The sequence below is a fragment of the Oncorhynchus masou genome, chromosome 1 (genome assembly GCF_036934945.1).
Source record: "Oncorhynchus masou masou isolate Uvic2021 chromosome 1, UVic_Omas_1.1, whole genome shotgun sequence".
NCBI lineage: Eukaryota > Metazoa > Chordata > Actinopteri > Salmoniformes > Salmonidae > Oncorhynchus > Oncorhynchus masou.
This window is the reverse complement of record NC_088212.1, coordinates 20,236,244-20,251,878: the sequence shown is the minus strand read 5'-3', so window position 1 is coordinate 20,251,878 and position 15,635 is coordinate 20,236,244. Positions and strand designations below refer to the sequence as shown.

At 41.4% G+C, this 15,635-nt stretch overlaps 1 protein-coding gene across 7 annotated transcripts in view; it reads right to left on the bottom strand.

The window, feature by feature from the left end:
• Nucleotides 1-244: 244 nt before the first annotated feature.
• Nucleotides 245-15,635, bottom strand: part of LOC135530031 (transient receptor potential cation channel subfamily M member 6-like) — a 40,111-nt gene continuing 24,720 nt past the window's right edge. For 6 of the 7 annotated variants that reach the window (XM_064958456.1, XM_064958679.1, XM_064958513.1 and 3 more), the window contains exons 29-39: nucleotides 15,543-15,589; nucleotides 9,036-9,091; nucleotides 8,246-8,271; nucleotides 7,976-7,999; nucleotides 7,561-7,626; nucleotides 7,009-7,298; nucleotides 5,588-5,670; nucleotides 3,642-3,847; nucleotides 3,447-3,498; nucleotides 3,198-3,307; nucleotides 245-2,518 (exon numbers count right to left, since the gene is read on the bottom strand). In XM_064958456.1, coding sequence (XP_064814528.1) covers nucleotides 2,433-2,518; nucleotides 3,198-3,307; nucleotides 3,447-3,498; nucleotides 3,642-3,847; nucleotides 5,588-5,670; nucleotides 7,009-7,298; nucleotides 7,561-7,626; nucleotides 7,976-7,999; nucleotides 8,246-8,271; nucleotides 9,036-9,091; nucleotides 15,543-15,589 — 1,046 coding nt within the window. In that variant the 3' untranslated portion in view covers nucleotides 245-2,432. Of the gene's footprint in view, nucleotides 2,519-3,197; nucleotides 3,308-3,446; nucleotides 3,499-3,641; nucleotides 3,848-5,587; nucleotides 5,671-7,008; nucleotides 7,299-7,560; nucleotides 7,627-7,975; nucleotides 8,000-8,245; nucleotides 8,272-9,035; nucleotides 9,092-11,808; nucleotides 12,472-15,542; nucleotides 15,590-15,635 lie in introns of those variants that run through there. The other variant, XM_064958783.1, reaches the window with a different exon arrangement.

The following is a 15,635-nucleotide window of genomic DNA, read 5'->3' as shown; positions in this document are numbered from 1 at the left end:
CACAGAGCACAGGCAAAAGATGGTCCTTACCCTAACGAGACCACAAAGTGCACTGACATTTTATAGACTTGGTCAAAAACATTTCATATACTTAGTCAAAAACACCTCCTTAGAGAACCTGTGTGTGTGTGTGTGCGTGCGTGGAGTGAGAGGCTGAAAGAGAGTGAATGAACAAAGAGCAGGTTCTTTACTCTATTGCGCTTTGTAAACTTTCTTAATGCATTATACATGCGTGCAACTGGAGTAGTGTTAAACATGTTTTATTTATTCATTAGAATGTCATTGCGTCCCATGATGAGAAAGTAAAGTACAGTAAGTGCAGCAACTGTGACCAAAACCCTTAAAAAAGGTACTTGGGGTACAAATATTTTTAAACGGACTAACTAAAACAAAAAAAATAAAAGTTTTTCAAGTGCCATAGTTAGAGAGGAGGTTGCTGGATTAGTGAAATGGGAAATAGTTTCTTTACTGTGTGAGTTTACTTGAGAACCAATCAAAAAGGGGAATTTTGAGGCAAGTGTGTACTTGATTACATTGAATTGTTTGTTTGTATGTTTGCATTTTTCACTTCGTGAATCGGATCGAACATCGGAACTTTGACACAGCTTTATGTCCCCGAACCTCACATGTAGACCTGTGTGTGTGTGTGTGTGTGTGTGTGTGTGTGTGTGTGTGTGTGTCATAAATTAAGAGCTTTGATGATCCAGTTGTGTCAAAGTTCTGAATTGTCCTGAGGTATCTCAGTGTCTCCTCCTTCGAAATGTAAATAAACAAGTCAAGGTCTGAAGTGAGTTTTGTTAAATTCTATATTTTATCGCTTTTGTAGACATTTCTTTGTGGGAAGAAAAATAAAGGAAATTTTATGGATGTATTTCTGGCTCGTTCTTTTTCCATTGTACTGCACACACACACACACACACACACACACACACACTATGTAGAGTTTTTGTGGACAAACAAACTGGCATTTTAAGGGTTAGATACTCTTCAGAACTGCTCTTTAAGTGAAGGACTATAGCAACAACAACAAAAAATATGCGCTATCCATTGTGATGATTTGAATAATCTGAGTTTGAGCAGTGTGAATTCCAACCACCAAGAGACCAGATTTCGTTATTCTTGTATTAGCGTTCCCATTCGGAATTTAAGCCATAACATAAGCCCTGCTTCAGTCCAGCTGTGTCGATGCTTAATTCTAGTTTTGTATTCACTTGGAACATAATCAGTATAACAATATATTTGAGTATTGCTAAATACAAAAATATGATTTCACACATGCACAACAGTGTTTGAAAACAGGAAAATATATATTTGATGAAATTGAGAGGGGATGTTTTGCTGAAAAACAAATCCCAGATTGTAGTTTTGACTCTATTAATAATTTGGTCTCAATAAAGTTTTGTTTAACATTCAGTTTTGAGCACAGCCTGAAGAACATGGTCCATGACTCTGAAGATGGTTTCCTTTCAAGGGTTTCAACATGCCACTTAAATACAGCTTTTCCTTGCTACGCTTGTCGTTCAGCTTTTAGCTGTGAATGTGTATAAGATTAAATAAACCAGACTATGTTTGGTAAGAAAATTATGTCAAGAGTATAACACTTGAAATACCCTAATAGTCTGGGAACTTTAAAAAAACAAAAAACATTTTGAAGCAGATATAAGCATGACATTTGGTACAACAATTCCTCAAGGGATCTGAAAACATCCCAGAAGGTCTGCCCGTTTGAAACTTAACTAGGAAGGTGAGTTATTGTGAACATTCAAAATGGCTGCCATAATAGCTGGTATTTCACCATAAAAACTGTTATGCAACAGATAAAAACATGACATCTGGTATAAACATTCCTCAGATGATATGAAAAGATCATAAAAGTGGTGCTCATTTCAAAATTAACTAGGAGTTCATTTAAACAGAACAGAGAACAAACAAATGATATCTTGGTGCATGGAAACACCTTCCCAGGATGCCCTCTGCATCATGTCTAATGATACATAACATTACAATAAGGCGAAGTGTTTGATTGATTAATAGGTTACCTGTGGCACAACAGACACTGCGGCCTCCCTCCACTATGCACTCCATAGGCGGAATGAATGCAAGACTACAGCATCTGGCTTGCTGCTGAGACTTCTGCAATGTAAACTGCTGTTACAACAAAAGCCCTACCAGACATCTAACACAAGATTTAGTTCACATAAAGCTACACAATGTACACTACCCATTCAAACCAACCAAGTGAGTGCTTTCCTTCCTGGTAGAAGTTACCCTTGTACACCTCTGGATCCGCTTAGCTTCTCCAGATCCTAACCATAACCATTTGGGGAGGAAAACACAAAAGTGACATTAAATCAGTGTCTATGCTTTAAGGGCAACTTCATCCCACCTGAACCAGAGGTTAGGATGGCGTACTTCTGCTTCCGGATCAGAGGTTACATCCTAGTCATGATCAATCCACTCTCCTTTTCAAAAGGTCTGTGTTCAGTTTTCCCGTGGATGTCCGTGCTCCTCCTCAAATCTGACGACACAAACATCAATCAGCTACATGGCTGTTTATACAGTCATTACCACTAAAAAGAGGATTTGATCAGGCCAGAGAGGAAGTCCATGGATTTTTCATGATTAATTTGTTTTGATTTGATGGGAATCTTGGAGAGGACACAAGAAGAAGAAAAAACAAGAAGAAAAAAACAAACCACCTTTGAAAAGATCAAAACAAGAATGGCTGAATGTTTGCATGTTTGTTTGTTTTTGAGTGAATTTCCGAGGCGATGCTCCCTCTAGATGCTGGTATCATGCGTCTCGTGTCTACTCAGCGATTGCAATTAATATCTAATCAAAGCTAATTTCTCTACAGCACAAAGCCCTGTTTAATATGTAATCAAAGAGAGCTCAGCACACCGCACAAAGCAAGTCCCTCCCCCTGCCTCCAATGCTCTGTTGTCATTTAAATAAATGCTTCTCTTGGCCTAATTAGCCGGTTCTATCTTCATTTGAAGTTATGGGCTTAATCTCAGGCCAGCGAACCTCCCGAGTGACGACATAAAGGTGACACACACACGTAAGAAGTCCACTCTCCGACTACACATGCCTAACAGACCACACATTCTCATACATTACAGGCTAGCTTACACACACCCACAATCCTCTATAATCCCCCTATAAAAGTGGCGGTCTGAAGGGTTCCTTTCTCTCACCTGAGAGTCCGAGGTTCTCGCAGCAGGAGTTGCAGGTGTGCTTGATGACAAAGCTGTGGATGGCAGCGTCTCCCAGGTTAGAAGGACCAAACACCATGTCATCACTCGAGCTACAGGAAGGCAAGGGACAAAAGAGGGAAGGACAAAATAAACATATTTCACATGTCTTTAGACCTCAAAAGAATGGATGTCAAGATGACAATAAGTGTCAGTGTTACACACTGAACCTCCACTGTACGAGGCGAGTACCTTTTGTCTTCTGCTCGGATGACCGATGGGTCTGTAAGCTCCGATCCCACTCCTGTGAAAGATTTAGGAGGGGAAAGAGAGATTTCAGTTCAATGTAGTAGTTTACAGGACAAACCCTGTGAAGTGATGTCGTTGCAAAATAAATATATCCATAGTCAGACAGACAGATCAATAGAATGGGATGGACAGACAGACCCTGTAAGTCCAACACCAGCAGTTCCCTGCAGGAGTATTGGTAGGTCCAGTGGGAGAAGGCCAGGAGCGTTTCCTCCATCCCACAGCAGGGGACGATCTCCTCTCCTGTGTTATTATTGTACTTCCTGAAATCTCCCGTCATGTTCCTCTCGATGGTCAACCACTGGCCGTCTGAGTGCCAGTGAAGAAGAGACATGTCCAGGAACCTAGAAGGGAGACGCACATTCATAACACATGTAACATGCACACATACTGTAATTCCATAGATATACACATATCATATGTGCTTAACCTCTCTGGGATATGTGGGACGTGTCCCTCCTGGCCAAAAGCCAGGGAAAATGCAGAGTGCCAAATTCAAATAAATTACTATAAAAATCAAACTTTCATTAAATCACACTTGTAAGATAGAAAATTAAAGCTACACTTGTTGTGAATCCAGCCAACATGTCAGATTTCAAAAAGGCTTTTCGGCAAAGCAAATAATCTGAGGATAGCACCTCCGTAAATAAAGAGAGAAACCATATTTCAACCCTGCAGGCGTGACACAAAATGCAGAAATAAAAATATAATTCATGCCTTACCTTTGACGAGCGTCTTTTTTTGGCACTACAATATGTCCCATAAACATCACAAATGGTCCTTTTGTTCGATTAATTTCGTCGATATATATCCAAAATGTCCATTTATTCGGCTCGTTTGATCCAGAAAAACACCGGTTCCAACTTGCGCAACGTGACTACAAAATATCTCAAAAGTTACCTGTAAACTTTGCCAAAACATTTCAAACTACTTTTGTAATACAACTTTAGGTATTTTTTTTTTAAATTTTACCCATTTTTCTCCCCAATTTCGTGGTATCCAATTGTTTTAGTAGCTACTATCTTGTCACATCGCTACAACACCCGTACGGGCTCGGGAGAGACGAAGGTTGAAAGCCATGCGTCCTCCGATACACAATCCAACCAAGCCGCACTGCTTCTTAACACAGCGCTCATCCAACCCGGAAGCCAGCCGCACCAATGTGTCGGAGGAAACACCGTGCACCTGGCAACCTTGGTTAGCGCGCACTGCGCCCGGCCCGCCACAGTAGTCGCTGGTGCGCGATGAGACAAGGACATCCCTACCGGCCAGGCCCTCCCTAACCCGGACAACGCTAGGCCGCGGCTGGTTACGACAGAGCCTGGATGCGAACCCAGAGTATCTGATGGCACAGCTGGCACTGCAATACAGCGCCCTTAACCACTGCACCACCCGGGAGGCCTCTTTAGGTATTTTTTAACCTAAATAATCGCTAACATTGAAGACGGGATGATCTGTGTTCAATACAGGAAGAAGAACTGTAGCTAGTTTTCTGGTCACGCAACTCTATCTAACAGTACACTTCAAGTGACCCTCGTTCAAGATGGCCGTACACCTTCATTACACAAAGAAATAACCTCAACCAATTTCTAAAGACTGTTGACATCCAGTAGAAGCGATAGGAACTGGAAGAAGGTCCCTTGGAAATCTGGATTCCCAATGAAAGCCCATTGAAAAGAGAGTGACCTCAAAAACAAAATATCTGAATGGTCGTCGGGGTTTCGCCTGCTAAATAAGTTCTGTTATACTCAGACATGATTCAAACAGTTTTAGAAACTTCCGAGTGTTTTCTATCCAAAATAATATGCATATCTCATCTTCTGGGGATGAGTAGCAGGCAGTTGAGTTTGGGCATGCATTTCATCCGGAAGTGAAAATACTCCCCCCCGTCACCAAGTTAACAGAGTAAGGGGGAAACGAGGCAAGTTTACCCCTTACTATGTTAAGCACTTTGAGTATCTCAGTTGGTAGAAAGACACTATATAATCCAATCCACTATTATTATTATTACATGTGCACACACACCACATACACACACACACACACACGTGTACTAGTATTGAGTTCTAGAGTTGAGCACCAACCTTGGAGAATGAGGCATGTTTTCTGGTTTTACTTGGTTGAACACATGCATGAGTTTCTGAGCAGCTCTCTGTTGCTGTATCTCCTGTAAGGACAAAAACAGAAGGCCAGAATGATGCTATTAAGGGATGTAACAAATGCCAAGTAAAACATGAGGGTAAAAAAGAGGAGAGCGCATAACAAAAACAAGGTGATGTTCTGCCTTGTTGTGGAAAATGGATGTATATAAGTAGGGCCCAGAGTGTATGGCCTGACCAGGAAAAGATCTGTCTTACAATAACCAGGGCCTAGAGTGTATGACCTGACCAGGAAAAGATCTGTCTTACAATAACCAGGGCCTAGAGTGTATGGCCTGACCAGGAAAAGATCTGTCTTACAATAACCAGGGCCTAGAGTGTATGGCCTGACCAGGAAAAGATCTGTCTTACAATAACCAGGGCCCAGAGTGTATGACCTGACCAGGAAAAGATCTGTCTTACAATAACCAGGGCCCAGAGTGTATGGCCTGACCAGGAAAAGATCTGTCTTACAATAACCAGGGCCCAGAGTGTATGGCCTGACCAGGAAAAGATCTGTCTTACAATAACCAGGGCCCAGAGTGTATGGCCTGACCAGGAAAAGATCTGTCTTACAATAACCAGGGCCCAGAGTGTATGGCCTGACCAGGAAAAGATCTGTCTTACAATAACCAGGGCCTAGAGTGTATGGCCTGACCAGGAAAAGATCTGTCTTACAATAACCAGGGCCCAGAGTGTATGGCCTGACCAGGAAAAGATCTGTCTTACAATAACCAGGGCCCAGAGTGTATGGCCTGACCAGGAAAAGATCTGTCTTACAATAACCAGGGCCCAGAGTGTATGGCCTGACCAGGAAGAGATCTATCTTACAATAACCAGGGCCCAGAGTGTATGACCTGACCAGGAAAAGATCTGTCTTACAATAACCATGGCCTAGAGTGTATGACCTGACCAGGAAAGGATCTGTCTTACAATAACCAGGGCCCAGAGTGTATGACCTGACCAGGAAAAGATCTGTCTTACAATAACCAGGGCCCAGCGTGTATAACCTGACCAGGAAAATATCTGTCTTACAATAACCAGGGCCCAGCGTGTATGACCTGACCAGGAAAAGATCTGTCTTACAATAACCAGGGCCCAGCGTGTATGACCTGACCAGGAAAAGATCTGTCTTACAATAACCAGGGCCCAGAGTGTATGACCTGACCAGGAAAATATCTCAAATCAAATCTTATTGGTCACATACTCATGGTTAGCAGATGTTAATGCGAGTGTAGCGAAATGCTTGTCTTACAATAACCAGGGCGCAGAGTTTATGTTTAACGGGTCTTGTGGTCAGAAACTTCTGACCCTAAAAACAAACCATGATGTTATATACTGTATGTACATATATATGAAGTTTATACCCGCAGACAGAGTTGGAGGGTGGTGTCGCTGTGGAAGACCCTCTGCCAGGTGCAGACCACATCGGGCTGGATGGCTTTGACCACATACACGCAGCCCACCCTCAGGACATCACTCTCAGCCCAGGTGCAAAGTACGAGCATGGCCCTGCGTAGCCCCCCATCTAGACAGCCCTCGCTGGACAGCGGCTGCAGCCTCGCAGACAGCCCCTTGGATGACCAGTAGGATATGGAGGACTCCGGGCCTGCAGCTTCCAACTCCTCCAGGGTGTAGACACTCACCTCCTCTCCCGCTGCCAGGGACCATGCAACCACGGGGAAGATGGTTATTAGGGAGGCAATGGCATGCTTTTGAATGCACCCAAAACAGAAACAATCAATTTCCACTAGCATTGATACATTCTTTACAAATGCTAGTGAGAGCATTCTAGAAATGGCTTAAAAACCAGCTAACAAATTTAAGAACTGTTTGGAGAAACAACCACACCCTAGGGGAGTCTAAAATAATTGAAACATCAAGAAATATCCCTTTAAAATGATTGGCTAATGACTTACCCATTATGGAGACAGGTGTGAAAGGTATGGTGTGAGCAAGCCTCATCAGGTTGTTCCTTTCCATGGCTAACACGACCACCACACATTTACAACACAACATACGATTAACATTTACATTTGAGTCATTTAGCAGGCGCTCTTATCTAGCTTCTTACAGTTCGTACATTCATCTTAAAATAGCTAGGTGCGACATCCACATATCACTGTCATAGTAAGTACATTTTATCTCAATAAAGTAGCTATCAGTAAAGTTAGTAAGGGAGGGGGAGGGGGTTTAGTTGGGGTGTAAGTTCACGAAAGGCACAACACAGAGTAATACGATGTAACGCAACATAACCAGACAAAAACAAGTCCTATAATTTAGCTATTAGATCTACTTTTTTTGTGTATGATTTATGTGATTGTTGGGGAGCACCTGAGTAGTGTGGGTCCAGGTCTTCTGTGGATTGAAATGTAGAGGATTTTACTAACAGACAAACAAACACGGCGAAAACAACCACGACAGACCAAAACATGAACGATTATAGTTAACAATTCCTCTTTTGCTGAGGAAGGTAAATATTCTAGCGGAGGGGGAAGCTGAGAAAAATAAAGACAAGGAAAACTAATAGGTGTGACTTATTTTCTTTTTTTCCTTTAAAAAAAATACAAGCCATTAATACAGACAATGAATCAGGTTGCCTACCTTCACGTGTGATCCCACTTCGCCCTCTACAACAGAAGAACATACAGAAGTCACACAACTATCCCACACAACCATACACAACTTCAGTACTTCCACAGTGACCACTTTCTCCACAACTCTATCTAACCCTAACATTAACCCTTATCCTAACCCTAAACTTAACCCTTACCCTAACCTTTATTCTAAACCTAACCTTTGCCCTAACCCAAACCTTTATTCTAAACCTAACATTAGCCCTAACCCAAACCTTTATTCTAAACCTAACTTTAGCCCTAACCCAAACCTTTATTCTAAACCTAACCTTAGCCCTAACTGTAACCTTAGCAAGCAGTTGCTTATCAACGGATAGTTTATTGATAGCAAGACCATCTGTAGATCATCTATATGCAACTATATCAAAATAAAGTGTAACCATGTTTTCTTTCAAATACTAGCTGCTAGCCAATCACTAGCAGCGGTTGGCGCAATGGAACCAAAGGGATGGTCCAAAAATGTTAATTCCACCTATCCGGCTGAATCAAACGCTCAAAGTATTTTAAAGTTCAATAAAATTATTTGAACTCAGGTCTGACTCCATTTGGGCTTTTTACACTACTAAGCAGAACCAGGCCGAGACAAACTGAGTTGCATGGAGATGGCATAGTTACTGTACGCATCCACCCTAGTAGCTGGAACCATGCTGAAAAGGATCATATGAAAAGGAAACATCCGAGCCAGCAGAGTTTGGTTCGGTTCAGCACATGTAAAAAGGGTAAATGTGATCTCCAGGTACCGTCCCATGCAGACTTACGAGGACTTGCAGCTGACAGAGCAGGCCCAGCTGGTCCACACGGACTGACTGGAGTCCTGCTGGACAAGAGTTACATAACAGTTATTGCATTGCATCAATAAATGGTTGTTTTCCATGTCATCGACTACACAGTGGGGCATCAGATTGATATGTCATACGATGTGGTGAGCTGATATGGTAAACATCTATCCAGACTGAGTTTTGGCAGGCAACAGCAATGTAGTCGGCCTGGAACATATCCATAGTCTTCGCAGAGCATCTTTAAACACGCTTTAACCTATTATTACTCCATGGGTCAGCAGGCCAAATTTCACATATTTGTCCACTTTGGGGTGGCAAATTCTAAAGATGATTTTCATTTTGATATACCCACAGATTGGAGGTAGCTACATTAAATGCTATGACCCCTATCCGGTTAGTTGGGCCAACAGGATTGAGGGTATGAAATGTAATTTTGTATTATCTGGAAAGAATCTTCTGAAACTAAGGCAATTTCATATGTTATTAACTTCATAGTACAACACATTAATATGGAACTATAGGAATGGTAATGACATCCCTATAGGCGCACCTTTGGGGGGCAAAGGTCATACATAACTATTATCACATGGTACCCGATGATAAATTTCACAAAGAACAACAACAAAAACCATTGGAAAAGTTTTATACCTATGGTATACAAAGTCCTCATATATTTTGTCTAGAATTAGGCCCAGCCGGCAGCAGCTTATTTTTAAGATGGCCACTATTCATTTCAATGAGGAGGAACTGCATTGATTTTACATGGCCATAACTGAATAAATATCTGGTGTAATAAGCCCAATAATGGCTTAAAATGTGTGTTATAACGAGGACAACACAAACTGATGGTCCAAGTACGTCAGATATACTGTGTGTATTTAGCTAAATATACCAGAATAGTGTTTGTAGAACAAAGAAGGTGGGCTCCATGATCAATAACTCTCAACTGTCGTAATGTAGATACTCTTTCGAAATTTTGTTCACCCGATCTGGAATACCTGTCGATTAAATGCCGACTCCACTACCTCCCAAGAGAATTCTCATCGGTTATCGTTATGGCTGTTTAGATTCCTCCCCAAGCCGTCTTTATTTTAGGCATGTACAGAGTACAAAACATTAGGACCACCTTCCTAATATTGAGTTGTACCCCCCTCTACCCTTTGAATTTGTCAGGACATGGTTTCTACAAGGTGTCGAAAGTGTTCCACAGGGATGCTGGCCCATGTTGACTCCAATGCTTCCCACAGTTGGGTCAAGTTGGCTGGATGTCCTTTGGGTGGTAGACCATTCTCGAGACACACAGGAAACTGTTGAGCGTGAAAAACCCAGCAGAGTTGCAGTTCTTGACACAATCACATCGGTGCACCTGGCACCTACTACCATACCCTGTTCAAAGGCACTTCAATCTTTTGTCTTGCCAATTCACCCTCTAAACGGCACACAATCCATTTCTCAATTGTCTCAAGGCTTAAAAATCGACACCGATTGAAGTGGATTTAACAGGTGACATCAATAAGGGATCATTGCTTTCATCTGGATTCACCTGGTCAGTCTGTTTCAAGTTGAAGTTTTAATGTCATATGCACAAGTACAGTGAAATGCCTTTCTTGCAAACTCAAAACCCAACAATGAAATAATTAATAGCAATGTAATATTAGAAAAAAACATGAGAAAAAATATGAAAAACACAATTTAGAGAAGAAAGCATACTACATGCAGGGTCAGTTCCAACACCATATTTGCATGTGTAGGGATACTGGTGTGATGGAGGTAGATATGTATAGGGTTAAGGTGACAGGGATACTGGATTGATGGAGGTAGATATGTATAGGGGTAAGGTGACAGGGATACTGGATTGATGGAGGTAGATATGTATAGGGGAAAGGGGACTAGGCAACAGAACGTAAGATGAACAGAGTAGCAGCAGCTTGTATGTGAGTGAGTGTGCGTGTGTATGTGTGGAGTCAGTATAAATGTATGTGCATATTATGTGTGTGTAAGCAGATGATGGAGTGAGTGTGTGAGTGTGTAGGGCCCAGCGAGTGTGTAGGGCCCAGCGAGTGTGTAGGGCCCAGCGAGTGCGTAGGGCCCAGCGAGTGCGTAGGGCCCAGCGAGTGCGTAGGGCCCAGCGAGTGCGTAGGGCCCAGCGAGTGCGTAGGGCCCAGCGAGTGCGTATGGCCCAGCGAGTGCGTAGGGCCCAGCGAGTGCGTAGGGCCCAGCGAGTGCGTAGGGCCCAGCGAGTGTGTAGGGCCCAGCGAGTGTGTAGGGCCCACTGAGTGTGTAGGGCCCAGTGAGTGTGTAGGGCCCAGGTGTTCCTAAGGTTTTGTGCACTCAGTGTAATACCATTGATAGTTGTTACAAATAACCATCCCACAATAGGGAAGTGGTAGCTAAAGGTTCATGGATCCCCGGACCCCCCGACACACCTCCAACAGAACACCCCACCCACTTCAGCCCACTACCTCGGTGTGGTGGAGACACAAATGGCAAATAAACAACCAATTACACTAACAAACTATAAAAGAACATAAACAAGAAGATTTGAAAATAGAACTACAAAAATAATAATATTTTAATTGTTATATGACTGGAGATTCGGAGCACCTTTCCGTTGTCTATGAAATCAGGCCCATCCTTGAAGTGTTAATTGGTCCCACTTATCAGTAAAATCTTGAGACCTCCCGCTTTCTTTTGCAATCAATCCTACTAGTGTATAATAGTGTTTGACTGTTATTTTTTAAATAATGCGTGGTCAGTGTCCATAATGTTTATTTTAAAACAAACTGAACACTACGAAATACAAAAACAATAAACGTGAAATGAACGAAACAGTCCCGTGTGGCGACAAACACTGACACGGAAGACAAACACCCACAACTGAAACCCAGGCTACCGAAGTATGATTCTCAATCAGAGACAACTAACGACACCTGCCTCTGATTGAGAACCATACTAGGCCGAACACAGAAACCAAACATAGAAAAACAAACATAGACTGCCCACCCCAACTCACGCCCTGACCATATAAACAAAGACAAAACAAAGGAACTAAGGTCAGAACGTGACATTAAGTCACCCAATATAACCTTTTGTGGAGATATAATAAAATTATGTAAAACAGAGTAACCACTCTTGTACTTTTGCCCAAAAGTTAGCAACTATAGGACAATACCAGAAAATATGTAACAAATCCTCCACTTCCACAACCCATTCTTCGATACCTCATATTTGAAACACCAAAAACCTGTTTCCAAGGAATGGGAGTATCACTGCACTTCCCAGAAAGAGTGGGACTTGTGTAGGATGGCATCCAATTTGTTGTTTTCCAACTGAAAATGGTACGTCTTCAATGATTTGAACTCCAGTTAACCATCTGTGAGAACAGGATCTGTGTCCCGTCTGCCGGACGGTTGAGCTAACGTAAGATAATGTGATTAGCATGAGGTTGTAAGAAACAAACAAAACAAAGACATATCTGATATGGGCAGAAAGCTTAAATTCTTGTTAATCTAACTGCACTGTCCAATTTATAGTAGCTATTAGAGTGAAAGAATACCATGCTATTGTTTGAGGAGAGCGCACAATTGTGAACTGTATTGTATTAATAAACCAATTAGGCACATTTTGTCAATCTTGATACAACATTTTGAATAGATATGCAAGAGTTCACTGGATCAATCTAAAACTTTGCACATACAGTGCCATCGAGTGGCCAAAGTCTAAGTTGCGCCTGGGCTATAATATTTAATTATGCTGTTTCTCTTGCATTTCAAAGATGGCACAACAACAAAACCAATAAAATAGGTTGGTTTTTCCTTTGTATTATCTTTTACCAGATCTAAAATGTTATATTCTCCTACATTCCTTTCACATTTCCATAAACTTCAGTGTTTCCTTTCTAATGGTATCAAGCAAATGCGTATCCTTGCTTCAATGCCTGAGCTACAGGCAGTTAGATTTGGGGATGTCATTTTAGGAGAAAATTGAAAAAAAGGGGCGGATCCTTAAGAGGTTTTAATATGAGGTCTACAAACAAACAGTTTATCTTTTCTTTCCCTTGACTTGTTCTTCCATTCTGTAGGAATTGCTGCCAGTAACTGATTGTTATTATGATTTCAATATATTTGTATATTTGAATTCAACCATATGATTTGGCTCTGAATTTCTGAATGGCTCTGAATTTCAGTCAGTCTAGGTAAATAATTTGATATGATGGCAAAATTGTACAAAATACTATGTTTTTAAAATGCGATCCACCCAATAGAATGTTCCATTGCTGTTTGATGTATTCATTTTCAAAAGAGCATGTAACCATTTCAACTTCTCAACATTCCTATATCAGCCTGCAAACATTTTATTGTATAGACTCCCATACAACAAAACACATTGATATGATACCGACTCCAAAAGAGTAGCTGTGTATGTTTTTCACGCCTTTAAACATACAGTTGAAGTCAGAAGTTAACATGCACTTTAGCCAAATACATTTAAACTCAGTTTCACAATTCCTGACATTTAATCCGAGTAAAAATCCCCTGTCTTAGTTCAGTTAGGATCACCACTTTATTTTTAGAATGTGAAATGTCAGAATGTTAGTAGAGAGAATTATATTTCAACTTTTATTTCTTTCATTATATTCCCAGTGGGTCACAAGTTTACATACATTCAATTAGTATTTGGTAGCATTGCCTTTAAATTGTTTAAATTGGGTCAAAGGTTTTGGGTAGCCTTCCACAGGCTTTCCACAATAGGTTGGGTGCATTGTGGCCCATTCCTCCTGACAGAGCTGGTGTAACTGAGTCAGGTTGGTAGGTCTCCTTGCTCGCACACGCTTTTTCAGTTCTGCCCACAAAATTTCTATTTTTTTAATTTATCCGTTATTTTACCAGTTAAGTTGACTGAGAGCACGTTCTCATTTGTAGCAACAACCTGAGGAATGAGGGGAGAGGAGGGGGATGAATGAACCAATTGTAAACTGGGGATTATAAGGTGACCGTGATGGTTTGAGGGCCAGATCTGGAATTTAGCCAGGACACCGGGGTTAACACCCCTACTCTTACAATAAATTCCATGGGATCTTTAATGACCTCAGAGAGTCATGGATGTGTTGATGGCCACTTCAATACATTGACTTTGTTGTCCTTAAACCATTTTGAAACAACTTTGGAAGTATGCTTGGGGTCATTGTCCATTTGGAAGACCCATTTGCGACCAAGCTTTAACTTCCTGAATAATGTCTTGAGATGTTGCTTCAATATATCCACATAATTCTCCTCACAAATGATGCCATCTATTTTGTGAAGTGCACCAGTCCCTCCTGCAGCAAAGCACCCCCACAACATGATGCTGCCACCCCCATGCTTCACGGTTGGGATGGTGTTCTTCAGCTTGCAAGCCTCCCCCTTTTTCCTCCAAACATAACAATGTTAATTATGGCCAAACAGTTATATGTTTGTTTCATCAGACCAGAGGACATTTATCAAAAAGTATGAGCTTTGTCCCCATGTGCAGTTGCAAACCGTAGTCTGGCTTTTTTATGGCGGTTTTGAAGCAGTGGCTTCTTCCTTACTGAGCGGCCTTTCAGGTTATGTCGATATAGGACTCGAATTACTGTTGATATAGGTACTTTTGTACCCATTTACTCCAGCATCTTTGCACCAAAGTACTTTCATCTCTAGGAGACAGAACGCATCTCCTTCCTGAACGGTATGACGGCTGAGCGGTCCCATGGTGTTTATACTTGCGTACTATTGTCTGTACAGATGAACACGGTACCTTCAGGCATTTGGAAATTGCTCCCAAAGATGAACTAGACTTGTGTGAGGTCTTCGCTGATTTCTTTTGATTTTCCCATGATGTCAAGCAAAGAGGCACTGAGTTTGAAGGTAGGCCTTGAAATACATTCACACCTCCAATGGACTCAAATGATGTCAATTCGCCTATCAGAAGCTTCTAAAGCCATGACATAATTTTCTGGAATTTTCCAAGCTTTTAAAAGGCACAGTCAACTTAGTGTATGTAAACTTCTGACCCACTGGAATTGTGATACAGTGAAATAATCTGTCTTTAAACGATTGTTGGAAAAATTACTTGTGTCATGAACAAAGTAGATGTCCTAACCGACTTGCCAAAAATATAGCTTGTTTAACAAGATATTTGTAGAGTGGTTGAAAAACGAGTTTTAACCTAAGTGTATGTAAACTTCCAACTTCAACTGTACAAAGCTACTCTTTTAGAGTGGGCATCATGTCAATGTGTTCATAGGAATGGGGAGACAAAGACAAGACTCTTAAACCTTTGCCACCCCAGAGTGGACACATTTTTTTCGCTGGCCCACGGACTATTTCTAGAGAGATCTCTATATACAGTATAAATCTCCACACATCTTTATATATGGTTCTGGTACCTTTTCCTCTATTTTTACTTAACATCTTTATATTGACAAAACATAACTACTTATACATACAACACAAGATGAAATCTTACCTGACGTGAAAAAGCTACTTTCTGCAATGAATCCATGGGTTCAGAATCTGAAACAATATCGACACGAGAAGGTGAGATGGTGAACAGAATTGA